Source organism: Felis catus, chromosome C1 (assembly GCF_018350175.1).
Source record: "Felis catus isolate Fca126 chromosome C1, F.catus_Fca126_mat1.0, whole genome shotgun sequence".
NCBI lineage: Eukaryota > Metazoa > Chordata > Mammalia > Carnivora > Felidae > Felis > Felis catus.
The window spans coordinates 3802676-3829964 of record NC_058375.1 but is presented as its reverse complement, the minus strand read 5'-3'; the positions used below and the strand labels follow the sequence as shown (position 1 = coordinate 3829964).

General features: G+C 56.7%; 1 protein-coding gene across 12 annotated transcripts in view; it reads left to right on the top strand.

The window, feature by feature from the left end:
* The window catches only part of NPHP4 (nephrocystin 4), a 109731-nt gene that overhangs the window by 16200 nt on the left and 66242 nt on the right, over positions 1-27289 (top strand). For 9 of the 12 annotated variants that reach the window (XM_045035002.1, XM_045034998.1, XM_045035001.1 and 6 more), the window contains 8 exons: positions 268-420; positions 5367-5456; positions 8310-8482; positions 9584-9648; positions 12847-13002; positions 23961-24097; positions 25967-26148; positions 26838-26964. In XM_045035002.1, the coding sequence (XP_044890937.1) occupies positions 268-420; positions 5367-5456; positions 8310-8482; positions 9584-9648; positions 12847-13002; positions 23961-24097; positions 25967-26148; positions 26838-26964 (1083 nt within the window). Of the gene's footprint in view, positions 1-267; positions 421-5366; positions 5457-8309; positions 8483-9583; positions 9649-12846; positions 13003-23960; positions 24098-25966; positions 26149-26837; positions 26965-27289 lie in introns of those variants that run through there. The other 3 variants (XM_019836058.3, XM_019836057.3, XM_019836062.3) reach the window with 2 other exon arrangements.

Genomic DNA, 27289 nt, shown 5'->3' with positions numbered 1-27289 from the left:
ACTGGGTGAGTCTTTTGCCCGTGTTGTCTGTACCTTGGGACTTTAGTGCTTGGATTGGCCAGGGGAGGGCCAAGCCCTTTGACGCATAACCCCCCCCCCAACACCCCAAGAGCACTAGCCACGGGAGAGGCAGTTCCCCCAGAGGATATTGACCCCTAAAACCGGTGGATTCTGAGTGCCCCAGTTCTCCCAGGCTGGCCGGTCAGCACGTGTGGCATGGCTCGTGGCATTGGGAAGCCTTCAGGGCCGGCACCTTCTGTCTTGCAGGGAGTGCTAGAGGTGCTCTCGGAGGTGGGCTGCTGTCTGCGCGTGTCCCTCTTTGATGTCACCTACCGACACTTTTTCGGGAGGACGTGGAAGACCGCCGTGAGGCCCGTGGAGCAGCCCTCCAGGCAGCCGTCCAGGATCGTCTTCGATGAGGTGGGCCTTGGCGGTGGGCGGGGCTGCTCTGGGGCCAAGCACACGCCCTGTGCATCTCAGACCGGAGGCACGCGGCGGCCACAAAGCTGGTCTTAGCCCTGGGGCACTCCATTTCCAGACCCAACCTGTGCGGGAGCCACGTGTCCCGGGCAGACGAGAGCGTGTGGCTCTGGTCCAAGGAGTGGGGCGGGGGACACTCGCGGGTCTTGTCACCTTCAAGGAACCCTGGAGTTCGTGGAGAGAAGTTAGGAGATTATCGGTCTCACTGACTCCCCCGTTTTCTCTCACCCTCCTTGTCCCCCTTCTTCTTTCAGTTTGGTTTCTTTCTTTGTCTTCAAGACGGGTGTTTGAGACTTAGCAGGAGGGAAGGCGACTTACCCAGGTGGCAGGGGGCAGAGCCTGGACTGGGACCCACGCCTTCTGTGTCCACACTGGGTGCTTGTGTTGGCACTGCTGATAACGTGATTGGCCCCTGCCCCGCGGGCCGGTGGTTTCTGGCTTTGTCCGGCTGCCCCCAATACAAGCATGTATTCGGGCCTTGGGCCAGGTGCCGGGGGTGAGGGTGGACGGCACGGTCACGGCGCTCACCGCGCAGAAGGGGGGTGACGCACAGAAGCAGGTAACAGAGTCATTGTAAGTTGCGGTGAGCTTCCAAAGGAGGCCAGTATGCTGCTGTCCCGGGGGGACGGGGAGACCTCTGCGGGGAGGGGAAGAAGGAGGGGCTCCCCTGAGTGAACGTTGAAGCCGACGCTGCAGGCAGAGCAGGGTCACACACGCACCAGCTTCCCGACGCGGCCCGTCTGCTTGATTGGGCTCCTGTGGGGACGTCACAGGTGTGGAGAGGGCTGGTGCCCTGTTGACTTGATCCTTCTCGGGTGTCGAGCGGGGCTCAGGGGAGCCTGGTGCTGTAGCCGTAGTGCAGTGAATGGTGAAGCTGGCAGTGACCATAGCCGTCCTTGGAGGCGTCACCGCATGTGACCGCAGCCCGAGTGCCCCTTTGCTGCTGGGGACCGTCCCGGCTCAGTCGTGAAGCTGCGGGGGGCCGGCTGAGCACGCCGCTCCCTGCATTTGGCTGCCACCCAGGGTTCGGGCTGTGGTCGGGGCGCGGATCCATCCGCTGGAGCCCTGCCTTCCCAGGGTAGGAGGGCGCTCATGCCCCCAGAGGTCAGGAAGGTTAAATGAGGCCTTGGGAAAGCATGTGTCCTGGGGACGAAAGGTGTGTCTGATATTCAGGTTGTCACACAGCCTATGCAAATGCTACTGAAGAGTCTGGCTGGCTGCATCGTATGTGAGCCACGTGTGGGTCTGTGGACAACTCCTTACAGGGCTGTGTCAGCATGGGTGATGAATGGCCTTCTCGCCCCTGACACGGCTGGAAGAGGTTCGCCAGGAGCAGCGTGGCCCTGGGGTCGTGGATCACCTGGCCGGGCTCAGCCTCCGCTGCCTTCGGGGGTGGCCTTCGAGGGCCAGGCTGCTCGGATTTCTCTTTGTCGTGTGTCCGGTCAGGCCCACAGAAGCCTGGTTTGTGACGTGACCACAGCGAATGATGGAGGTGTGGACGTGAATGAGGAATGGTGGACGTGGGAGTTCACCGTGGGTTGGGCTGTGGGCCGGGCCTTGGCTCACAGCACATTCTGTGATTCCGTCCCCCCAGCCCTCCTCCAGAGGATGGTGTTATATGTCCCTCCTTACAGAGTCATCAGCAGGTCAGGAGGCCGGGAGTGCCCGCTCCCAGGCCCCTCGTGTCACTGGGTGGAGGTGAGCCCTGAAATCAGCGCCTGAGTGCTTTGCAGTCGTGGGTTGGGAACGAGTCCCTCTCCCATGTCCTCCCCTTGGCACCCCTGTCCCTGACCAGTGCTGAGTGGTGGGACTTCCCTGTAGCGGCGGGGTCACGTCCCCCAGGCCACGCTCTGCCCAGAGCGGCTCGGCAATGGTGGCCTACGGAACTGGCCACACCGTAGAAAACAGCCTCCGGAACTGCCCTGCTCCTGCTGGACCTGTCCAGGCTCAGCACTGCTTCCCCCAGAGGCCTCTGCTGCCACACCGGCCGCGGGATGTGTCAGATGTCACCCGGTCCTGGGCCCTCCACGTCTGCTCAGCCTCCCTTGCTGTTTGTCTCCTGCTGAGTCGGCCATGCTGCGGGGGACGGTGCGTTAGTGAGGACACAGTGTTTAAAGTTTCTGGAAAATTCTGCGCCCTCCAGTCTTGCAGTTGCTGGAGTGGAGCGTGCAGCAGGGCCAGTGGGTGAGCAGAGGGTTTTTGGGGGCCAGTGATGCCAGAGGAGTTGCTCAGGAAGCGGCTGCTGTCCAGCTGCTATGCCCAAGGCGAGCAGCAGAGGCCAGTGGCGCCCCAGGAACCGGCCGGCCTGCTGCACCCTTGAGCACAGTCCTCCCAGCCCAGCACTTCCTCCCTGATTCTGATGATCAGAATACGGGAAAATCAGCTCCTTTCGAGTCAGTTAAGGAAAGAATACCCTGTGTGGAGTGTGTGTGTGTGCATGTGTGCGCATATACGTGTTTCCATGCACGCGAGCCGTGGAAATGTGGAGCACTCCCGTGGTGGCACCCACAGACAGGAGGCTCTGCACCTTCTGCCCACGCACCTCTGGAAATAAGTACAACTTGCCCTTTTTAGAGGGGATTCGGAATTTGGCGAAGATCTTTTTCTGGTTTTATTAATTGCTTGTGTTTTCTGGTTTTACCGGTCGGCAGTGGTGTGGGGAGATCTGATTGGAGGTGGGCAGGCCGCCAGCAGCAGGCCCCTATCCTTGGAATCACCATGGCCGTCCAGTCTAAATGTGGATTAATGAGCGAAGCCCGTGTGCTCAGGGTTTTTACTGAGTTGTCAGTGTCATATGGGTCCCGACTTTATTGCTTGGCAAATAACGTCTTGGAGAAAGACATTGAAGAAAGAAGTCTTGCCTTGAACCTGAGCTGGTATTTCTTGGGTGATGAATTCCTCAGGCTCAGCCTCCCCCCTCCGGCTTGCCTGCCCCCCCCTCCCCCCCGCTGAGGCTCAGCCTCCCCCCTCAGGCTTGCCTGCCTCCCCCCGCTGAGGCTCAGCCTCCCCCCTCAGGCTTGCCTGCCTCCCCCGCTGAGGCTCAGCCTCCTGACCTCAGGCTCGGCCACCCGGGCGCTGCCTGGCGGAGCCTCTTAGCTCAGAGACCAGAGTTCTGTGTTGTCCTTTGAGACCCTCCTGGTGCAGAGGAATCGCCTTTCACTTCCGCTGAGATGGTTAATAATTTGTTCCACCTCTCAAAAAGTATCTTCTGAAAAATAATCTGGGAAGCCAGAGTACCGTGCGGTTTCTGCATTTTCCTTCTGAGACGTATGTCGTTCTCCTTTAAACTCTCCCCCTAACAAAGCACATGCAGGCTTTCAGTGACAGCGTCCTGTTTCCTTCTCCTCGTATATTTTTTAAGTTATTTATTTCGAGAGAGAGCTGGAGAGCTGCAGGGAGAGTGAGAGGGAGAGAATCCCAAGCAGGTGCCACACTGTCAGCACAGAGCCTGATGCGGGGCTCGATCCCGTGAACCATGAGATCACGACCTGAGCCGAGATCAAGGGTCGGACGCTTAACTGACTGAGCCACCCAGGTGTCTCTCCTCCTCCTTGTGTTTTATGGGAGTGACCAGACAGGACCGCCACCACACAGACCGGGCTGGCTGCCTCCAGGGCTCCCCTCAGCCCCTGGTGTTGCTACAGGGGTAGGTACACCAGCGGCCTGAGCTCGAGGTTCAGCTAGTGGGGTAGCCTCTGCTACCATGCCAGTGCCACGAGAATCCACTCTCACATGGTCTTATTCGTCAGGCGGTGACAGCCATGTGATTTCCTCTTTAAAAGTGGACACTCTAGGGGTGCCTGAAGTGTTCAGCTTCAGCTCAGGTCACGATCTCCCGGTCTGTGAGTTCGAGCCCCGCGTCGGGCTCTGTGCTGACAACTCGGAGCCTGGAGCTGCTTCGGATCCTATGTCTCCCTCTCTCTCTGCCCCTCCCCTGCTCGTGCTCTGTCTCTCTCTGTCTTTCAAAAATGAATAAATGTTAAAAAAAATTAAAAAGTGGACACTCTGGCCCTGGGCGTGGGGGTGGTATAAGGCGGGTGCAGGCTCTCACTTAGTCCTGGGGGGCTTCGGGCCAGGCACCTAGACTCTTGGCTCCGAATTCCCTCGTGTGTGCCTGAGAGAGAACGGTGTGCATCTCGTAAGGCTGCGGGGGTACCAAATACGTTCTCGAGCACGCACCCGGTGAGCAGTGGGCACTCCTCCATACACACTTGGTGCCAGGCCCTGTCCAGGAGCCGCACAGACCACGATGGAGAAGACCGTGTGTCCCCACGCCGGCCGGGGTTGACGCTTACGTTATCCCTCTAGAGCAGGGTCTCTCAGCCTGGGCGGGCTGACCCCTGGGGCTGGCCCTGTTGCGTGTTGTGTGCTGTGGGTGATGGCGGGCTCTGCCCTGGGTGCACAGAAGCCTCTGACTTTGGAGCTGGAGACTTTGCGTTTCCCAGAGGAGAGTTTTGTGTCACAGAGTCCCCGGGTTTGGGGCACTCGGGCTCATGGTGGGAAGTGCACAGGAAACCATCTGAGCCTCAAGTGGGAGGCCGCAGGAAGTGTTGGTAAGCCATCTGCCTTCCTGAAGATTCTCTGTTAAAGGCTTGTTGGAAAAGAATTGCTCGAAGACACTTGCGATCTCTGTTCCTCTCTTCCCTGGCCTTGCCGCCCAGCCTTCCGCTAGCGACTGAAGCGAGCAGGTCGAGTGGCAGTGCAGTTGGGGACACGTGGCCGTGGCCTCTCCATCACGGCGCGTCATCAGACGCCCCATTTCAGTTCTGTCATGTGGGTGAGAAATGAGGACCTGGCCCCTGGGCAAAATGGTGTCCGTGTTTTGGAAGATGAAGGCGTTAAGACAGGAGCATTTCCATGATTTATTAACCTGTTTACCCCATCAGGGAGGAATCCTGTCAAGTGTAGATGAGTGGGGATGTGACTGGAGTGAACGAGAGCCCCCCTCTTCAGTCCCGAGAGTTCTTCTCTTGCAGGTAATTTGATGGGCTTGACTCAAACTTTTAATCACGCGGTTTTCGTTGACGCACAGGATTTTCCTCTCGCAGCCTGCCGCGTGGTGTTAATTAGACATCCTTACACTGAAGGGCTTATTTGCAGCTTTGGCTCAGCTGAGTGCTGGCGGGAGTGCTGGCGGAGTCCAATCGCGTGCCGCAAGGTGGGAATGGCACCTCGGTACCGGGTGAGCCGGGCTGGCCCCACTTTGCCCTCCTGGGGACGGTCCCTGCAAGGCGACCAGAGGATTAAAGCTTGTTAGAAAACAAAAATCAGGGGCCGTGGGGGCTCAGTTGGTTAAGCGTCCGACTCTGGATTTCTGCTCGGGTCACCATCTCGTGGATTGTGAGTCTGAGCTCTGTGTTGGCTCTATGCTGATGGTGTGGAGGCTGCTTGGGATTCTCTCTCCCTCTCTCTGCCCCTCGCCTGCTTGAGTGTTCTCTCTCTCTCTCTCAAAATAAATGACTAAGCTAAAAAAAAAACACCAACAAACCCCAAAAACCAAAAATCAGCTGTGTAAATTTGACAATCTAATTTGCTGTATTCACGACTCATGAATGAGGCGGCATCCCATCCGGCAAATAGAAAGGAGCTCCGGGGAGCTGGACAGAGTGCAGGGCTTTCATAGAACAGGGTGGGAAAAAGTCGTTTCTGCAGAGAGAACATTGTTCTCGGGCGAGGCCCCCTTCCTGTGGGGGGAAGGCAGGGGTCAACCAGGCGGTCTGTGTCACGAGCACCGACCAGGGAGTCCCAGATTGCTGGGTTAAAGGTTACGTGCCCGAGAAGTGGAGACCGCACTAGGTCAGGCGTGGCCTTGTTTGCTGACCGGGGCTCGGCACAGGTGACCCTGGGGCCTGTTGTGTTCTTTCTGAGAAGCTCCACGGCTGCCTTGTGCTCTCACCCCTGGGAGCCTTTTTACTTCCACAGGCTTCTGGTGGGTTCTGCACTGGGTTTGTGTTTTATCCCTGCCGAGGCTGGCCTTACCTTTGAGCTCTGAACTTGGGGGTGGGGTCATGTCTTCAGGTTCCTTAGAGATTCTTCAGCACGGTGCTCTCCCCACACCGAAGGCTCCATAAATGACGTTTGGAAAAGAGCACGCGCCCTTCACGGTCAGTAGTGACAGGGTAACACCCTTCAGGCCTCGGGTCACGGTCGGCATGCTGTGCTCCCGGCGGCCGACGCTCCTGGTTGAAGGTGGGGTCTTTGGGGACAGACAGCAGCGGGGTCTGCTGTCGTCGTTTCCGGTCTCAAATCATCGTCTTCGGGGGCAGATGGCAGGGAAGGGCCGCGGCCCTAAATTCGAACTTGGGCCTGCTGAACAGCTGGTGCTACTGCTCCAGGCAGAGCAGTGTCAGGGTGACCTCCGAGTGGGGGACCTCCGTGGCTTTGCATCGGAGCATCTGTTTCGCTGCCGAAAGGAAAAGCGGGCGGTGTTGCTAACACGGACGTACCCAGGTATCGATAGGACAGGTGAGATGGTGACAAACCGACGCTGCGGCCGGCCGTTCAAAAACAGTTCTTGAGTCTCGGAAACAGAAACATAATTCTCTGTTGGTCCCACCACCTGTCAGCTGTGAGTGGCCATTATTTCATCATTTTGCCATAAAAGATAATAGAATAACGATTTATATCTCACGGCTGATGTTTTAATGTGTCTCTCTGTTATTCTGGGCTGACAGTCTGTGATTACAGGAAACGTTTTCTCGGTGACACCCTGGTAATGACTCGTTAATGGGGGATTAGTCCACAGTTAAATCACATTGAAGCTGCCCAGCGTGGCCTTGCCTTACCGCTCCCTGGCTGGGGTGGGGGGGTCTATGTGTGCAAGGGGGTGACCTCTCACCCGTCACTCTCCCCCAGTGCGGACGCAGTTCTGGGGACGCTCCCAGTGCAGAGCCACAGCTCAGCACCTCTGTCTAGGTTTGACCTGCGAAGCCCGGCCGCGATCCTGTCCGCATCCTCGGTGCCGACGACGTTTATTAGCTTTAAACAGAGGTGACTGCGCTGGGCTCACGAAATAAAAGAACCACAGAGCCCACAGAGCGGAGGCGCGTTCTCTTCTGTGCCAACGGAGAACGCCACCGTGCAGCCAGGCGGAGAGGCAGGTGGCTCTGACTCCCCTCTGCTGTCTTTCCCTTAAGGCCACCACCAGGACGACCCCCAGGATGGGCGGGGCGGGGCGGGACAGGGCCCAGCTGGGGCTCCGTTTGCATAGGATGGAGTGGAAAGGTGACAGGTGGGAAACCTTTTAGGAGCCACCTGAATACCGTCTACTTGGCTTAGGTCCAAATACAGTCTTGTAAGAAAATGCTGTCGAGGTGATTTTTGTCGTAAAAAGATGTTAGTTGGGCTCTGAACTGGCGATGATTACATAGCATCTCAAGAAATCTAAGGATCCTGCTTAGTTGAAACAATTGGTTTGGTGGAACTTCTTAACGGCTGCACAGAAAACGGACTAGGGCCGACGTTGGCAAGCTGGGTTGAAGTTTCAGGCGGTGAGTGTTCTGTGGGACGGGTCGGCAGGCGTGTGTGTCTGCAATGACTGGTTCCCACGAGGTGACGGGGGCGTGAAGTCGCTCCTGCCTTCCTTTAGGTGCAGGGCCTGCGGCACGTTCCGTGGATGGGAGTGGATGGGAGTGGCTGGGAGCTCCTGGAACAGAACAGCTTCATTCATTCCCGTCCGAATGAAAAGCCGTGATACCAGCTTCCGACTCCGACGGAGCTATTCTGCTCCAGCGCCCTAGAAGGAGGTGTGTCCCAGGAGGAGACACGTTTGCGGCATTTTAGGACCTGCAGGACAGTCCATCACCTATGTTCTGGTTTCTGTTTTGCAGTCCTTGTATTTTCACACGTCCTTAAACCACCCTAACATCGTGGCTGTGGTCGAAGTGGTCACCGAGGGCAGGAGGCCGGATGGCTCCCTCCAGGCTTTGTCATGTGGGTTTGGAATTCTTCGCATCTTCGGCAACAGGCTGGAGTCTCCTACCTCAGCCTCCCAGGACAAGCGGTATCTGCCTTTTTTCTTTATCCTTGGGATTTTCCAGCCTCGTTTTGGGGAGAGTTAACTGCTCATCATCCCCCACACAGAAAGCTTTCCCTTTGTCCACTTGTGTTGTGGTCTGTTCCCAGCGGTGTGTACTCTGGGAGGTCTTTGCTTTGGAGTAGCTGGGTTTGCCATTTCTGAGTAAGCCAGGGAGTTGTCCTTTAGATGGGGGTGGGGCCGGCTCTGGCCCTGGGCGTGGGGGTGGTATAAGGCGGGTGCAGGCTCTCACTTAGTCCTGGGGGGCTTTGGGCCAGGCACCTAGACTTTTGGCTCCGAATTCCCTTGTGTGTGCCTGAGAGAGAACGGTGTGCATCTCGTAAGGCTGCGGGAGTACTAAATACGTTCTCGAGCACGCACCCGGTGAGCAGTGGGCACTCCTCCATACACACTTGGTGCCAGGCCCTGTCCAGGAGCCGCACAGACCACGATGGAGAAGACCGTGTGTCCCCACGCCGGCCGGGGTTGACGCTTACGTTGTCCCTCTGGAGCAGGGCTTCTCAGCCTTGGTGGACTGACGCCTGGGGCTGGATAAGTCTTTGCCGGGGGGCATCCTGTGTGCTGCAGGATCTCTGAGAACATCCCTGGCCTTACCCACTAGACGCCAGAAACCTCCCAGCCTCCTCCCCCCACTGGTGACCATTGGAAATACCTGTGGACGCTTCCAAATATCAGGCAGTCTCACCCCTGGTTGAGAAAACCAGTGGTCTGGATACACAACCATGGCACTTCCTCAGACGTTGTCTTTGCTGGGACATTTCAGAGCGTTATAAATTTCCCTGGTGTAGTTTTCTAGCACCTGGGTGCGTGGGGGCGGGCTGTCCGTGTGCTGGAAGTGTGTGGCCAGGGGCACGGGGGGGTGTGGGGGGCGCCAGGGGCGTGGGTGGCACGGGGGGGCTGCTGCTTCGCTTGGCCATCTCTCTTCTCTGCGGAAGGTGTGATTGTCTGGTGTGTAGAAAGCTCTAGTAGGTGTGGGGCGGTTGGTGAGTTGCGTGTTTTCCTTCCGAGACGTGTGGCTGGAAGCAAGACGCGGAGAGTTGACGTGCACCCCCTGGACGTGTCTTGCAGGTTGAAGCTGTACCACGGCACCCCCCGAGCCCTCCTGCACCCGCTTCTCCACGACCCCGTAGAACGTAAGCGACGAGGCGTGGCCCGGCCTGGCCCGCGGTGTTGCCGCGGAAGGTCCTGCCGTCCTCAGCAGCACTGGTTCACCCTGTAACTCTGAGTGCTCTCTGCCCTCAGTCCATCTTGGGATTTTTCTCCGTGGAAACCTATCAGCTTAGCGGATTTATTTAGTGAATTAGGGCAAAACTTCTCACGGGCCTGGAGTTTGGACACAACTGAAAGAACTCTAACGTGCCAGCCTGAGAGGAGGGCATTGCTTCCTGCGGACGTCCCTGGGACAGCAGCCCCGGAGCCTCCTGGCCGCCGGGGCGGCAGCCTTACCCACCAGATGGGGTAGTTGCTGTCGGTCACCGGCCACGCGGGCACCAGAGACCTTTCGCCGTGAGGCCCTCTGGTTCCGCTTGGCACGGCACGGCCTTCCAGCTGTGCCTGACCGCAGAGGAGCGTCCCGCGGGGCTTCCCGCCGTCCCCCACGAGGCCCAGCAGCCGTGTGGAGGATGGACAGATGGATGGGGGCGCCTGGCAGAACATCTCCGAGGCCCAGGGTGGGGGTGTGGAGGGGTCAGGTGGTCGGAGGTGGATCCGTTTGGGAGGATGGCTTTCTTGTCTTAGACTTGTTGCCGGATTCTGTGACAGGAACTTTGAGCCTGCCCCGTGGCCTGAGCTAAAAATTGAACCAATCCCACGCCTTCCACTGCCCACTGAATTTGGCGAAAATTTCATTACAGAGGAGCAATCAGTCCAAAACTTTATTTTATTTTTTAAAGTATTCAAAAAAATTTTTTAAATGTTTATTTATTTTTGAGACAGAGAGAGACAGAGCGTGAGTGGGGAGGGGGCAGAGGGAGAGGGAGACACAGAATCTGAAGCAGGCTACAGGCTGTGAGCTGTCAGTCCAGAGCCCGACACGGGGCTGGAACTCACGGAATGGGAGATCGTGACCTGAACCGAAGTTGGATGCTTAACCCACTGAGCCACCCAGGCGACCTAAGATATTTTTTTAAAAGTTTACTTATTTTAGAGAGAGGGTGAGAGAGAGAGAGCTCATGTACATCCATGTGTGTGAGCGAGCAGGGGAGGGGCAGAGAGAGAGAATCCCAAGCAGCCTCTGTGGTGTCAGTGCAGAGCCTGACTCGGGGCTCTAACTCGCGAGGAACCCTGAGATCATGATGTGAGCTGAAATCAAGAGTTGGATGCCTAACCGGCTGAGCCACCCAGGTGCCCCTGTAACTTAATTTTATTGATAGAAATTGACTTTTAGGTTATTTCTTAATTGAGTCTAATCATTACTTTGCTGGCATTTTGTGTCCTGGAGCATCCTTAGGATCAAGACTTTTTTTTTTTTTTAATTTAATTTTAAATGGGCTCCATGCCCAACGGTGGGGCTCGAATCATGATCCTGAGATCAAGAGTCACATGCTCCATCGACCGAGCCAGCCGGGCGTCCCAGGATCAGGACCTTTAGACGGATGTGCACAGCCAGCGGCTTGTCCTGGGGCAGCAGTGGAAGGTTGTGTGCTGGGAGCTGAGAGCATGAGGGTCACCTTCTCGTGGGCGTTTCCCGAAATGTACCTATTTCTTGCTCGAATGGGCAACACATTCACATGATTGAGAATTAAGACAGCATAAAAAAGTTTAAAAAGGTCCAGTGAGGCCTTAGCCCGCTGCTCTGCTCCCTCCCTTGCACCCCTAGGTGTCTCTGGGACCCTCGTGTGGGACAGAGGCAAGAGCACGTTTCTGGGCTCTCATTTTTGCCTCCTCTTTTCCCCTTGACAGTTTGCCTCAGTGGAGTCTTCCTGTTGGTGCCTGGAGCGCCCCCCATTCTTCCTACGGCCGCGTGCTGTCGTTGAGGTGGCGATCCGTGCTTTACTGAGTGGTCCTGCGAGCCAACCTTGGGGGACCCAGGGAACAGAGTTTGGGGACGTTACTGGTGTGGACAGCTGCCGTTTTGCACGCGTGCCCGCACAGCTGGGGGTTGAACTCCGGAAGCCGGGGTGCTGGGTCTGAGGACTAGTTTGTAACATTTCTCCTGATTTCCCTCCATGGAGGCCCGGCCAGCGTCTTTCCAACCAGCCATACGGAGAGTGCCTTTCAGGGCATTTAAATCTTAAAGTAGGCAGCAGACCCTGTGTCTGTGGTGGTTAGGTATTAAATATATAGTTTTCGTTCATTTTGTTTTCCGACAAATGCAGTAGGTCATATTTAGCTCATTTCTTATGAAATCGTGTAGCACGTTGTAGTAGGTGCTTAGGCTCCTGTCAAGTGGAAGAAATCAAGTTCCAGCAAGACTTTTTTGGGGGCTGTGTAGAGGGGCTGTCTCTGGTCCGTCTCAACTCCAGGGCCCTGTGGTTCGGGGCGCCGCCCTTCCTTGAACCTCAGTTTCTGTTGATGCTGTTCCCTCCATCTTCCCGAGCTCTGTGTCCGAACCCTTTTTAGCCGTCGCTTTCTCCAGGATGCTCTCCCTCTTCACTTTCCCTGGTCCGCTGTCTGCTGTCCACACCTACCTGGGGTTCAGTCCCGTTCTCCCTTGTGCTGCGGATATCATGGTGTTTGTGTCTTGGTCTGTCCTTGAGGGCTGGGCTCTATTCAGAGGCTGCTGCTCCCAGGTCCCAGTCCTGCTGCTCCGTGGGCTTGATGATGCAGGTGCTGAGTGGGGAAGGGAGGCAGGCTGGGGCCCAGGGTGCCTTCTAGACCCCTGGTGATAATGGGGACCGGGCGGTTTCTGGACTTCATGACTCGGGGGGGAGGGGTGAGCAGGAGGGATTTTGTTGTGTTGCATTGAAAATGAGTATCTGGGAGGGCGCCTGAGTGGCCCAGTCGGTTAAGTGTCCAACTTCCGCTCAGGTCATGATCTCACGGTTCGTAAGTTGGAGCCCCACATCGGGCTCTCTGCTGTCAGCACAGAGCCCGCTTCTGATCCTCTGACCCCCTTTTCTGCCTGCTTGTGGCATGCATGGTCTTTCTCAGAAATAAACAAACATTTAAAAAAAAAAAAAAAAAAAAAGCAGGTATGTGTGTTTGTAGTTTCACCAGGGAGTTCTTAAGGATCAATTCTTTTTGCTTTTTGGGCTGAACAGAGCATTTCCCCTTCGTGGAAAAATGCGTTTCCTGCTTGCGGTGTTTCTTTCTTAGATGCTCAGTTTATCGACTGGTTTGACCCAAAGGGCCTTTGGTCACAGCTGTCACATGGGTGTTTTCTCCCCCAGAAAACAAGCATATGACCCTCATGGAGAGCTGCAGCCTGCAGTACATGCTGAGGCCACACCCGCTCCTGGAGCCCGTGTTCCATCTTCTTCCCGAGAATCTTCTGGTGTCTGGTCTGCAGCACATTCCTGGCCTCCTTCCCGCTCACGGAGAAAAGGGTAAGGGCTGCTCGTCTCTCTCCATTTGGTGTGTCTGTATTATTGACGGCTGATGGCTAGACCTCATAGGAATTGGGCTCTACAGAGGTGTCTGGGTGTGGCTAGGCACCCTCAGCAAGTGGCCTGGTAGAGGTGGTGGTGGGAGAGGGAAGGGGGGAGGGGGAGGTGGTGATGTGGGGCGAGGGGGAAGGACAGGGACGGGGGTGCGGGGAAGGAGGGGATGAGAGGGAGGAGGAGGGAGGGGCAATGCCCTGTCTGCCTGTCATCCCTTCTGAGCGGTGTCTCGTGTCCCTCAAATCACTTCTGTTTTCTTTCCTGGGGAAACGCTTTCATAAGACATGTAGTTCACATCTTTATGACCAAGGTCAGGAAAACCACTTGCTAGATCTCTCGGCCTTCCTGGACGCCCCTGTCCGTGGCTCGATTATTAATTACTTTTAAATTGTGGTGAAATAGACACGACACAGAATTTACTATTCTGACCCTCTTCAAGTGTGCATTTCAGTAGTGTTAAGCACATTCTCGTGGTTGTGCAGCCACCACCACCACCATCCACATCCAGAACCTTCTCATCGGCCCAACCGGAAGCCCTGTCCCCACTAAATACACACTCCCCATATCCCCCCCGCCAGCCCCTGGCCACCACCGTTCTTTCTGTCCCTGAATTTGACTCCTCTAAGGTCTTCCTAGAAGTGGAATCATCAGGATTCCACTTCTGTGACCAGCTTATTTCGCTTGGCATCGTGTTCTCAAGGGTCATCGTGTTGAATCACATTTTGGGATTTCCTTCCCTTTTTAAGGCTGAATAATATTCCATTGCACGGATGGACCACGTTGTGTTCATCCATTTACCTTTGGACGGACACCTGGGTCGTTCTGCCTTTTGGCTGTTGTGCCTAATGCTGTTATGAACGTGGTGTGCAGTGGGTTGGTAATCTTTGAACGCTGGAATCCACGTGGAAGCCTCAGGACTCCGTCTTGGCGTGATTTAGAAGTAGGTTCTCCAGCGGTGGATTTGGGACAACCCCTTCATGCCTCGGAGATCACTGCAGAGATGTGCTCTGCTCTGGGGTCCTGCTGACGGGCCTTGACCTGGGCCTCATGCTCCTTCTGGGTACTTCCAGGGGCTTTTAGTCCGGCTGCGTGAGGAATCCAGGAGAAGGGACCACCCCAGTTCTTTCCCGCCCGCGTGGCGGAACCTCTTGTCCTGGGTGGTCTGGCTCCTTGTTCTGGCCCAGGGAGAGCAGGATGGGGCGTGAGTGTGAGTTGTGATGTGCCGAGTTTTGACAGCGACTCTCAAGAACCCAAAGAAAAGGTGTAGTTCAGCTCCAGTATGAGAATGTTTCCAGTAATGGTGTCCCTGCACGTGGCTTGGTATTCTGGTCCGTGCTGGGATGCAGACGTTGTTATCTGAGTTCATGAGTTTCTTGGATGGGTCCGTGGGGGTCATCTCATCACGAGGTCACTGTTTTTCCTGAGAAGAGATAACGATGCGTGAAAAACGATAAATTAACTATGAACAGAAGCAAGTCCTAGGACTGGTCCCGGCTTTGGGTCTGCCGTGGCTCACTGAGCTTCAACCCCCCCACCCCCCAGCCCCATATGGGAAGTCTTACCGCCCTCTGTAATCCTCTTGTGTCCCCTTGAGAGGGAGGAGGGGACAGACAGGGAGACAGAGAAAATGCCACAGGGTCTCTGCTGTCGAGATTGAAAGCAACGTGACAACCTGCGTCTGGCTCGGAGACCCTGGTCCCGTCGGTCACGGAGGGCCCTGGAAGTGCTGCTGTGCCGTGTGCTGATGTCAAGAACCTAGGTGCACACCTGCCGTAGAGTCCCTTATGTAAGTCTTACCCGACCTGGGGTTCTGGGAAAGCAGCCTTTCGTTGGGGCCTGAGGCGGCTCCATCACTTTGAGACTCGCCAGTGGGTGTCAGCAGAGCTGCAGGGAAAACCTGGCAATACCCACAGCTCATCGGGGGCCTGTGTCTGTGTCACTACGGCTGGGGCAAGAGGGCAGCTCCGACGGCCCCGGGTCTGTTCTCAGTATCTCGTGGCAGTCCGAGGGGTCAGGGGGCCGCTACAGAGTCCTCCAAGGTCGTGTCTTCTGAAGGGATCTGAACCCCAGTGGCTTCCCATTTGCCCCCTTCGTGTGGGCAGCCAGCTGGTCACTGGGGCACTTACCGGATGCAGGCGGTGCCTGTGAAATTGCAAAACTGATGACAGTTTAGGTTGTTGTTTTCTTAAAAATTTATTTATTTTGAGAGAGAGAGAGAGAGAGAGAGAGCGCTTGTACACAAGTGAGTGAGGGAGGGACAGAGAGAGGGAGAGAGAGAGTCCTAAGCAGTCTCCACGCTGTCAGCACAGAGCCCAATCTCGAGCCACAGGGCTCGATCTCGTGACCCTGAGGCCATGACCTGACCTGAGATCGAGAGTCTGATGCTTACCCAACTGAGCCCCCGGGCGCCTCTGTGTCATATTTAAAAACCAATGACCAGGATGGGGTGCCTGGGTGGCTCAGTCGGTGGAGTGTCCAACTTCGGCTCAGGTCATGATCTCCCGGTCTGTGAGTTCGAGCCCCGCGTCGGGCTCTGTGCTGACAGCTCGGAGCCTGGAGCCTGCTTCGGATTCTGTCTCTCTCTCTCTGCCCCTCCTGCTCATGCTCTGTCTCTCTCTCTCTCTCTCTCTCTCTGTCAAAAATAAATAACATTAAAAAAATTAAAAAAATAAAAAATAAAAACCAATGACCAGGGACTGTGGAGTGGAGCCTGAATATGCTTGGGTGGGCAGGCAGGCACGTTCCCCCTTCTCGGGGAGAAAGGACCAGAATGCAGCTTCTCATCAAGGCCCCCGGTGACCACCTGAGACTCTGAGAAAGAAAACCCATTGTGCTCAGCCTTTGCCTCACATGCAGGATGCCAGGTTGAAAATCTAGCTCACGGCCTTGCGGCCCTCAGCTTGCGTCCTGACAGCGGTTACGGTCTGTGTTATAAATCCTGCCCAGGGTCTTCTGGGCTTTTGTGACTCAGTCTTGGAAAAGGGTTTCTTTGCTGGGTGACGTTTTATCGCCCTGAAAGGGCCAAGGCAGGGACTTGGACCTGCCTCCGTGGTGGAATTCACGTGCAGTTTGCAGCGGGTCTGACTTTATTTTGCTGTCATGGGGGGACGTGGATATTTGTTTGCTTGGGAAATGCCACAGTACAGGAGGATTGAGACTTGTTTAACGGAAATTTTTATTGAGGTCATTCCAGATTCACATGTGGTTTTAACAAATAATGCAGGGAGAGTCTGTGTGTCCTTTGCCCAGTTTGCCCCAAATTGTCCCACGACGTCACGACCAGGATATGGCGACACAGTCAGCGACCTTCTCCCCATTTCCCTAGTTTGACTCCCCGCTTTGGGTGAGGACTGACTTTTGAAGAGTGGTTTTCAGCCTGGGAGGGACTGGAAACGACAGGTCTTAATTGTGGTTGTTCTGGTGGCTCCTTGTCACTCCCCGGAAGAAAGGCAGGCCTTCCCTTGGAGGGACGCTTTCAGAATCTGTGCAGATTAGCAGGTGCTGTCGGTCTGTCGTTTCTTCTCTGCAACTAGGAAATCCATGCAGCCTCCCTCGCTCTGTCTTCTGTTCTTTGCTTGGTTCTGACCTTTCCCTCGCTTCCGTGTGACAGGCCTGGACGGCCGCATCAGCACCAGGGTGACCGTTCACGTGCCCCTGAAAGCTGCCGCTTGCAAGGAGAGCCCCCACACCCTGGCTTCGAGCGAGTCTCTGCCCTGGGGCTCCTTGGCCTGCTCTCGTGGCCGCAGAGCTGTGAGCCGGTCACGGGCCCGGTGCCGTGCGGCTGCCTCTCTCGGCGTGGGAGGTGGTCTCTGGAGATGGGTTTGGGAGAGGGCTCGGGTCGCTCATCCGGCCCTGGAGCAGATGCAGAGCTCTGCATAAAGTGGCTGAGTGCAGTGGAAGCTGGTCATCAATGTAAGCGGGAAGCCCGTTTTCTAGAACTGGGCCCGAAGGCCACAGGCCCACGCCAGGACGGAACGGAGTCCCGAGTGAGGCTTCCTCGCCAGGTGCTCAGGGAGGTGTGGGGGTCCTGGGCCCACGTCCCATGGTGCTTCTAGCTGGAGGAAAGCGGAGGGCCTCCCGCTCCCCCCACACCCAGCCAGCTGCCACCACGGCAGCGTCTGGAGCAGAGCACTTGACCGTGGACCTCTGCCGGGGGCTCAGTGGGAGTGAGCTGTGACTCGGCGGCATCTGGGCGGGGGGGTGGTGGAGGGGGGGGGTGGGGGGGGCGGGGCCTCCGGGGAGACCTGTGTGGAGGTCACAGAGGTGGTCTGGATGCTGTGAGTCCCGGGAATGTGTGCGTGGCAGGGAGGCCGAGGAAGACTGCCGCTGAGGTGTCCCTGCTGCGTGCGCGTCCCCCACGGCCGTCCTCACAGTGAGCCTTCGTCCTCCCTGACCCGCAGACCAGTGGCTCTCTGACCCCTTCATCCGCTCTGAACACCCGCTTTGGTGATCTGCCTCCCACCTTTCCTTCCTCACTGCCTTCCTCCTTCGTCCCTCCCTTTGGTTTCACTGAGTGGCCGCTCTGTACTGGGAAGGCCCTGCCCCGCCCTCCTGCGTGTCCGCTCCTGTAGACATGCCCCGCAAGCGGCCTTTTCCCGCGGACCCTCCCTCGGCTGCCACATGGTGGCCCGCTCTGGTTGGTGTCCCCACTCGGGAATGCCCTGAGGTGCTCCTTAAGGATGCACCGCCCCCTGACCTGCTGATGGTGCATTTCAGCAGACGGCATCCAGGCACCTCAGCGGCTGCGGGGTTCTTCTCCCAGGCTCCCAGACCACTCATATCCTTGTGAGGAGGAGATTCGGCTCCTGGATTGCCCCATGTGAGCGCGGGGCGCGGGTGGGCAGGGGCGTTGCCAGCCGAGCAGGCTCCTGCCCTGTGTGAGCTCCAGTTTTAACACGACAAAGGTAGTCTTCCTTCTGGCCTCAGTCCCCAGGGAACCGCCCCAGAGAAAGCCACCGCCCCCAGTGTGGTGTGCACCTTTATACCTTTTCTGGCCACCGATGCTCTGGTTTGTCTGGGATTCAGGAAGGCTCACTGGGTGCATCTGTGTGCGCAGGCCCTGAGCAGGGGTGAGGGCACGGCGCGCGCCTCTTAGTGGAGTGCTCATGTCTTGGGTGGATTTCAGCAGGGGCAGACCCCACGCCTCACCACGGCCATCGGAGGCAGCAGGTGTTGTAGAAGCGCCACGCCTCAGCCTCCTTTCTTCCCGTTGCCTCTCTTGCAGCGCTGTTCGTGTGGTAGGGTGCGTTCTGATGAATCCAGTATCCTTCCAGGAGAGCTGTGTCCCCGGGAGGTTGTGGACCCTGTTGGGACCTCGTGGGGAGCTCCTTGGGCACCTGGGGGTGTTTCCGAGCACCTCCCCAAAGGATGTCACTAGGAGGGAATTCTTGCTTGTTCAGCTCCTGTAACCCCCATTTTCTCGGCAGTGCGTGCGTGGGAATCCCTGAGGGAAATGGGTCTGTTTCCCATAGGAGCAGTGCTATTTTGGGGAAATAGATTTGTACCCAAAGGCTTGGCAACAGACACGTGAAAGCTAGGCCCAGTTACAGAGCATGAGGGCCAAGAGCTGCCCCCTGGGGAGGTGGGCTCTGCCGAGGCTCCATCCATCCTGGCCGCTGAGGTGGGTGGGGCACTGAGCAAGTACATACAGACGGTGGTGTTGGAGCCGTCCAGTGGGGCCAACAGACCTTGGTGAGCGTGGCTCCACTCCTGGCCGCGGGGTGAGCCCTGAGTTTCCTAACCTCTCCCAGTCTCTGCTGCTGCGTTTTCTCCATAAAATGGGGGACATTCTTGGGACCTGTCCCGGAGATGCCTTTGGGAGCAGATGACCGGGCTGGTGGAGCCCAGTGCCAAGGACTTGGAAAGGGCTCAGCCCAGGACCTCTTGTCCTTTCTCCATGGGACACTGTCCTCTGCTGTGGCCGCCCTGGGGCTGCCTTCTGCGGTACAGCATCCGGGGAGGCCTGCTTTGCTGAGAGCCCTTCTCTGGAGCCTGTGCCTTTCACAAGACATGGCCCGGGGACAGCTTGCCGGATGCCAGCCAGCCCTGCCTCCCGGGTCCTTCAGGCTGTAGAAGGTTCTATGTGGCCAGTGCAGATATGGCTCTTCAGCCTGGTGTCCTGATGGAAGAGGTGTCCTTCCTCCCTCCTCCCCCCCTTCTGTGCCTGGGACGCTCTTCCTCACTGTGAGACCAGGGTCATGGCTTTTATTATTTTTTTTTAATTTATTTTTAATGTTTATATATTTTTGAGAGAGAGAGAGAGAGAGAGAGAGAGAGAGAGAGTGTGAGCATGAGCGGGGGAGGGGCAGTGTGAGGGAGGCACAGAATCTGAATCAGGCTCCAGGCTCTGAGCTGTCAGCACAGAGCCTGACATGGGGCTTGAACTCACGAACTGTGAGATTGTGATCTGAGTCGAAGTTGGACACTCAACCGACTGAGCCACCCAGGCGCCCCGGGTCATGGTTCTTCTTGTTGTTGCTGATGGCTCTTGTCATGGGGAGGCTGTGCAGAGCCTGCTTCCTGCCGGACCGGGCCCTTTCCAGAAGCGCTGGGCCCTGCCCCCTTCCTAACACCCAGGGCTCGCCCCTGCTGCCGCGCTGTCACCCCTAGAGCTGTGGTACCAGAAGGACTCATCCCAGGGGAGATCTGTCTGGGAAATGGCCCGCGCCCCCCACCGATTTAGTTCATTTCAGTTTACGTACGTGGGCGATTGGTGAGGGGGAGCGGGTTCGCCGCGGGATGGGCCGTGGCAGCAGCACACAGCGTTGAGTCTGTCCGTCCGTCTGTGCTGCCGGCCCGTCTCTGCAAGGGCTGGCTTCAGCCAGCGCCCCAAGTTCTGCCTGAGTCCACTGCTCCCAGCACTCCCCGCCCTGGTTACTCACGGATTCTGCATTTGCGAATCCACTCGTTCCCTGAAGTCCTCACGGTACTTGCCTGGCCCTTCGTGGACGTGTGCTCAGCAGCTTGAGTATTTGAGTCTCCCTCATGCACGTTCTGTGAGTGGGGTGGCCTCGGGCCAGTCACTTAGCTGTCCAAGCCCCGTTTGCCTTTGTAAGATAAAGAGAATAGACTCTTCCCGGGATGAGCCGTGCTGAGGCTTTAAGATGACAGTCTGGGAGATACGTACACATATGTGTGCGCCCTTTCCCAGGAGCCCGTGACTCCGAGCTCGTGGCTCCTCTCCAGGGCACAGCGTTGACGTATTAGCTCGGTCCCCGCAGCGCCGTCCTGCGGTGGGCACTGCCACCTTGCTTTCGCAGCTGAGGAGGCTGAGGATTAGAACTGGGGTTCACACCCAGGCCCCGGCCCCGGAGCGCACGTAACCTCCCCGCTACCCTCCCTGGTTCCAGGAGGCGCACAGTTCATTCTGACTGCCGGGAAGACGCACGAGCCCTCCCCGGCGGGCGGTGGCGTCGGCCCAGGGAAATGGAGACGCCGCCGCCAGCCTGTCCTCTTCCTGCTGATGGGCCCTGGTTTGGTGACCGTCCCCTGTGCTTCGCAGGGCCCAGCCCGTCCCCGTCTGCTGCGTCTCGGATGTGGCTCTGTGCCTGCTGTGGCCTGCTGTGGCCTGCTGGTGGCCTGCTGGTGGCCGGCCTGTCCTTGGTCTGTTGTCGCCGTCGCGGTGTTACGTTGGGCCCTGGAGCTGTTGTGTCGCTGACGGTGTGCCTCTCCACCCTGTTCTTCTGTCTCCTGCTCCCTGGAGCCTCCTGTACTTCTGCCTTCCTGCCGAGCCGCTTGGCTGTCATGCTCTGAGCGACCACTGCACGCGTGGCTCTGTCCTGGCTGTGATGCCCCTGGTCCTGGGCCAAGGTTTTGCGTTTGGTTGCAGCCTGCAGACAGTGGGCTGTCTTCCCACGGTCAGTGGTGCTTTTGGAACCCCGGAAGGACCTGTGGCCCCGGGGGGCTGCCCAGGAGTAGCTCGGGGAGAAGCGGGTCGTGGTGGGCGGGCCCCGGGGCTTCCCCTTTGTGTTTCTGCAGAAACAAGGCTTAGCACTTGGGAGAGGCAGGCACCGAGGGCATGTTATTCTCCGCCCCTAGAAGGTGACCGGCAGGCTGTGTCGTGCGGTGTGGCTGCTCCCTTCCTTCCTGGCCGCGGGCCGTGTCGTGCAGGGTGACGGCGCCCTTCTTCATTGCTGGCACAGGATCATCAGGCGGGAGGGCGCTGGGCACAGCTGGTTGTCCCCCCGCCCCAGGGTGCCTCGGGCCAGTGACCAGAGCCCAGGTCGGGGGCAGGGTGAAGTGGTCCCACTGCATTAAGGCCAGTAGTGGGGGGTCTCACCGGGAGCTTGAGGGCCACTGTGCCCCCTTGGAGCCCTCAAGACTGGCCCCTGTCTCTGGCCAGCTGTGTTGGCTGACAGTTCAGCCACAGTCAAGAGCGGAGGGATTGTTCGGTGACCCGCGAAGGAGTTGCTTGTGCTCCGAGGCAGCACGCGTGTGCGGGCAACGTGTTCCTTCTGGTGACTGTGGGAGAAGGGCGCCGGCCGTGTGCTGAGGGTGCCACCAGGGCCGCTAGAGGACTGAGCCTATTCGCCCACCGTGTGGGCGAGTGACTAACGTGCCCTTGCTCTCTACTTGACGGGAAGCGTGGAGCCTATAAAAAGAACGAGATAACAGACTCGCTTTTACGTCGTCCTCCTTGTCCTCAACTTCCTGCTGCGTCCGCGTGCTCGCTTCCCGGTCTGCGTCGCCGCTGGTGCTCTGCTCGTTCACCTGCGCCACCTGCCCGGGTCCGACTGGCCAGGGATCGGTCCCGGCTCCTCCTTTCTCTGCCTCCGGAGGGCTGTGGCCTCCCTGCCTCGTCTTCTGTGAAATCCTGCGTGAGCAATCCCGTGTGGCCCGTCGGCCTGTGTGGGGGGAGGCCCTGGGGCTGTGGTTTCTGCTCCTCGGGGCCAGGCTGTGCAAACATGCGGTTCTTCCTCCTCTGACGGAAGGTCTCCATTCAGGATGTGCCTCAGACACTTGCTGGACCATTTCGAGAAAGGTTGGACTCTAAAGAAAAATTGTGGGAAAGTCGACATGGCATGAGATCTGCCACGCGAGCAGCTTAAAACGTGCACTTTTGTGGCATTAAGTACATTCACGTTGCCGTGTACCCACCCCCACCACCCACGGCCAGAACTTCCTTGTCTACACTCTCCACCCCCACTCCCTAGCCCCTGGCGCCCACCCTTCTGCGTTGTCTCTGACTTTGACTGTTTCTGGTACTTCGCGTGACTGGAATCACCCAGGATTCGCCCTTTTTGTGACTGTCTTATTTCATTTAGCATAACATCTTCAAGGGTCATCCGCGTGTCAGAATTTCCTTCCCTCTGAAGGCTGGAGAATATTCCACGTGTGGGTTGACCACGTTTTTCTTATCCGTTCATCTGCTGTTGGACACTGGGTTATTTTTACCTTCTGGCCATAGTGAGTAATTATACCTGCACTTTTAATGGGCTCTGACTCATCAACTGACCAGCTTCAGAGGTTCCTTTTTAAGTTACAAAGGAATGCAGAAAATTTCTCAGAAGCATCAAATCTGATGCGTGTTTGTGACGGGGAAGGTGTAGAAAAACCGTAAGGAAGGAAATGGAATAATCTGCGATTACTGCCCCCAGGTATCTGTGTCCTTGTACGTGCATAGATTTTTAACTAAAACTGGCACTAAAGGGTCTAATGCACAATTTTATGTGTATTATTTTCACCTACGATGCTATGATTGCTTTTCAGTCATTAAGTCATCCTTGGCGATATGAGTTCATTCTCATTTTAAATGGACACACAGTAGTTTACTCAGCATCCCCCGCTAGTGAGTGCTAGGTAGTTTCTTATTTTTTTTCTGTTATAAATCAGGTTTCATGAGTATTCTCGCACATAAAGCTTTGCTTCTACGTTTGATTAATTTTGCTGAATAGGATGAAAAAGTGGAATCACCGAGGCCGAAGGTGGCTGTGGATGTTTTTAAGGGTCTTGGTACACGCGGGGCAACGACGGGGTCCCTCCGGCTGCGCTGATTGACCTTCTGCAGGACGTCGGGGGGATCTCACTGCGCTCTCGTCCGCCAGTCTCACATCGATTGTTTTCGTTCTCTGACTTCGGGATCGGCTCTGAAAGTCTGACTTTGCACCTTAATTCTTGCTTGTAGAAGCTCGGGAAGAGACAAAGAGGGCGGCAGGGCAGGAAGATCGAATGCAGGGATTGGGGCCATGGTGCCAGAGCCTGGGCTGTGGGCTCGTGGGGAAGCAGTGGGCTTGGCCTTTGTCCTGCTGCCCTGGTCTTTGCGCCACAGCCCAGAGGGCAGGGCTCTGCACAGATCTGACTGCGCCCCTTGAGGCCGAGGGTTTATGCACCTGTTCTGAGCCGGGCACCGAGCTAGATGCCAGGATCCACCGTCCCCTTCTGTCCTCACGGAGCTCCTAGTCTGGGGCTGCTTCCCGACCAGGACGGGGGCTCTTGCCTGGTGGTGCCAGCCCAGACAGTGTTTTTGCTTGTTGCCTTAATGTGCTCGTGAGTATTTCTGCATGTTTCCAAATGGTTCAAGGTAAATGTACAAAAATAAGAAACGGCATCGTTGGCTGGGTTCTCGCTAGAGAGGAAGTCAGTGACAAAGGGAAACCAAACCGAAAGGAACAGATGTTAGCCTGCATTCTGTAGTCTGCGTTCTTTGGATTGCTGAATTATAAAACGTGTGTCTGGAGGAGGGTGGAGGGAGAAATCGGGCCGTAAATGAAATCTGGGTTTGTTGAATCAGCTTGGTGTCTCCGTGTGAACGGAGGTGGGTTCTGATTCGGTCTGAGTGCCGTGCCCGTGGTCTCTCCTCTGCCCGGAGGGCGGGCACCACGGCCTGGCCCTCAGTGGGGGAGAGCCCTGGACCCCCTCGTGGCCTCCCCGCGGATACTCTACACGAGCCCCCTCATTGTTTTCAGGGGACGCCCTCCGAAAGCCTCGCCTTCAGAAGTCTGTCACGTGGGACTTGGATGATTTGTTCTTCACGCTCTATCCTTCCCTGGAGAAATTTGAGGAAGAGCTTCTGGAACTCCTCGTCAGTGATCGCTTCCGGGAGGTACTGTCTTCCATCAGGGAACTTCATCTGATCAGCAGAGACGCGGGCATGGCAGGGCAGAGATGGGGATGCTGCCGGCCTCTGATGCCACCAGGGTGGACGGCTCAGCCCCTGATGACACGGTCCCGTGTGCTCCCTCTTTGTGGCTGAAGAGGGACATCTAGCCTGTCGTCTTAACTTCGGTGTGACAAAGGTGTTGTTACCGTAAGCTGCTAACGTTGGTTTTGTTATATCTTAAAACAGTCTTCATTTAAAAATAAATTAAACCTCCAAATGAGCATAGGGAAACCGGTAAAACATTCTGCACTTACAAAGGCCGTTTTCGAGATTCTTGGCTCATTCCAAGGAGAAGACTAGAAATCTGTCATTTTATCCCAGTGGAGCCGCGTTCTGTGAACGGGGCTTCCTCTCACAGTGTCCAGTTCCACCTGCCCGTGTGACACATTCCCATAAACTCCGGGCAGTCACGGGCCATAGCTCGTCCCTACGGTGACCTTTGGACACGTAGCTCACGTTCCTGGACATTCTGTGTCCAGACCCTCACGTGGCTCCTCTCAGGCTTCAGGTCTCTGTGCGAACCCAGCTGTCCTGACCGGCCACCTGAGCGTGCTGCTGAGGCCGCGGCCCCTCCCGCCCCCTGGCTCATTTCTCCGGGTGCCTGGCCCTCCCCGAGAGCACCCGGTCTCCTTACCTGTCCGCTCCTCTGTCGTCGTCCCCTCAGTGGGGTATTTGCACCCGGAGGACAGGGACTTGGCTGAGGTGCGTCACACCGTGCCGTCCCGTCACGGACCTTCAGTCTTCACGTGCCGTGACGGTGGGTGATGCCACCAGCGGGTGCCCCCCCGGCACTCTGTGGCAGTACGGCACGCACGGGTGAGACGGACTCTGTGCTCACTACCCGTTCTCGAAAAGGCAGCTCCCTGTGATGTGTCGTATAACACGGAAACGCAAGCAGAGAACAGGGTGGAACCATAGCAGCACACATTTTCTTGCTGTGGTTCCCGCTGTGTTCTTGCTGCTCAGAATGGATTGCGTGAGGGGAGAGCTGCTTTAGGAGCATCAGCATTGAATTCTATGTGTTCCCATAAAAATCACTTTCTTATGTGGTTTACTGCTTTGTATTTTTGTTCCTACCCAACTGGTAGCTGGTCTCTTACCTCCATCGCTTTATTTTCATTACTCATAGGCTGAGTTTAGGTCTGTTCAGCTTGATTAATGGGCAGTGAAGAAAACTTGAAAATTCAGGGATCGTTCTGCAACGATCACACAATTTAATAAACAGTAATAGCCTGGAGGACTATCCTTGCTCATTTGTTAAAGTGCCTGTACATTTTTTGTTAAGATGAAACACTTTAATATCCAGCGATCACTTTGGGGCAGAGTCCATGTTTATTGGTTTATGACTTCCCACGTAAACATGCTCCCTGTTCCTGCTGCCCCCTGTGCCCAAGTCTCCGGTGTCTGAGTGTCGGGGAGGGCGGAGGCGCCTCGGGGGCGGTGGGCTCCTGCACCCTGGGGCCTGGGTCCCTGCTTGCTTGTTTGGTGCGCCTTGAGAATTGAGCTCTGCCATGGAAGCCTGAGCAAGAGTTCAACGATTCGGGCGTCTTTGGGGAGGTAGTGTCGGGGTGCATTGCTCCCAGAAGGCTGTCCTTGTGAGAAAAGCTGAAACTACCTAGAAAATGGCCTAGGGCCAGTAGTTTCGATGGCCTTATTTGCCTGTCATTTGCCTGGACTCCTGTTCACTCAGCACCATCTGATCTGCAAACTCCTGCAACTTCTGTTGAACGTTCTTCTCTCTGCTTGCCCCTCCCCCGGGAGCTTCTGCCCGCCCGCGCGGGGACTTACTCTGTCTCCTGCGTGCTTTCCTAGGAGGGCATTCCGCGGGACGGCGGCACGCTGGAGATCCTGGAGCGGCGCCTGTGCGTGGGTGTGCACAACGGTCTGGGCTTCGTGCAGAGGCCGCAGGTCGTGGTGCTGGTGCCCGAGATGGACGTGGCCTTGACGCGCTCTGCCAGTTTCAGCAGGAAAGTTGGCTCTTCTTCAAAGGCCAGGTATTCTTGTCGGGGACGTGAGGTCTGGTCCTGCGGAGGTAGGAGGTATGAGTGTGCATGTAACCCAGGATCAGAGCGAAATGCAATTTGTTTTTGCACGAGAAGTGTGCACCGCCCGCCTGGGGTTCTTCCTGGCTGACTTTGTTTTGTCTTGGCGACTTGTACCCATCAGGAGCAGACCTCAGTGTTATAAGCTTGGGAAAATCCTGATTTGTGCTATTAGAGATGCCTCCCGCTATGGCTGCTTAGGGTCTGAGGAGACCCTGGCACGCTTTTCCCCAGCTGTGCCTGTGATCCATTTCTCCCATGATGGAGAACCAGCAGGCAGGACGGTCTGCATCCTGTTGAGTCCTGTGCCTCCCAGGTCAGAACCTGAGACCTCTCCGAGGAGTGCCACGTGGGAATCCGGGCAGAGGCGGGCGCCCTGGAGGATGAGCCTCCCTGGAGACCCGGCTGTACCGTTCCGTCCTCCTCACATATGCTCTGGCAATTTGGAAATTGTTGTTTAGGTGTTGACTGAGGCACCTGAAAAGGCTCTGATTTGGGAACTGCCTTGGGGGCTGGACACATAGAAGAGCCCAGTGGCCTTGCTGGGAGGGGGGGACTCTGCACCAGCAGCGCCCGGCGCCCAGGTGGGTGCAGGGCAGCGGGGCACAGCCTGACGTGCCTCTGCCCTGTTCTTGACCCAGCTCTGGAAACCAGGCTCTAGTTTTGAGAAGCCGCCTCCGACTCCGTGAGCTGGTCCGTCACCCTGCGTTCGCCATCGTCTTTCAGCTGGAGTACGTGTTCAACAGCCCTTCAGGGGCAGACGGCAAGGTGAGAACCCGGCCCTGGGCTCCGTGCCCCGAGAGTCAACAAAGTCGCCACTAGTGTTGTTTCTGTTAAGAGCAGCGTAATATTAGCAGTGTGAGTGACAGGTATAGATTGCGATCGTGAGCCTAGAGAACACTTCTCCCTAGTGATCGCTTTGTCACTGTCATTTCCCGTCTCTGTGGTGATAGGACGCTCTGCCAGCCGGTGGTGATAAAGAGTGCAACAGGTGGGCGTGACCACAGCGTTAATTCGCAATTACCAGATTGATACTTATTTTGGAAACTGAGTTCATTTAAATGTATTTTTCATATGACATTAAGTGTAGTAA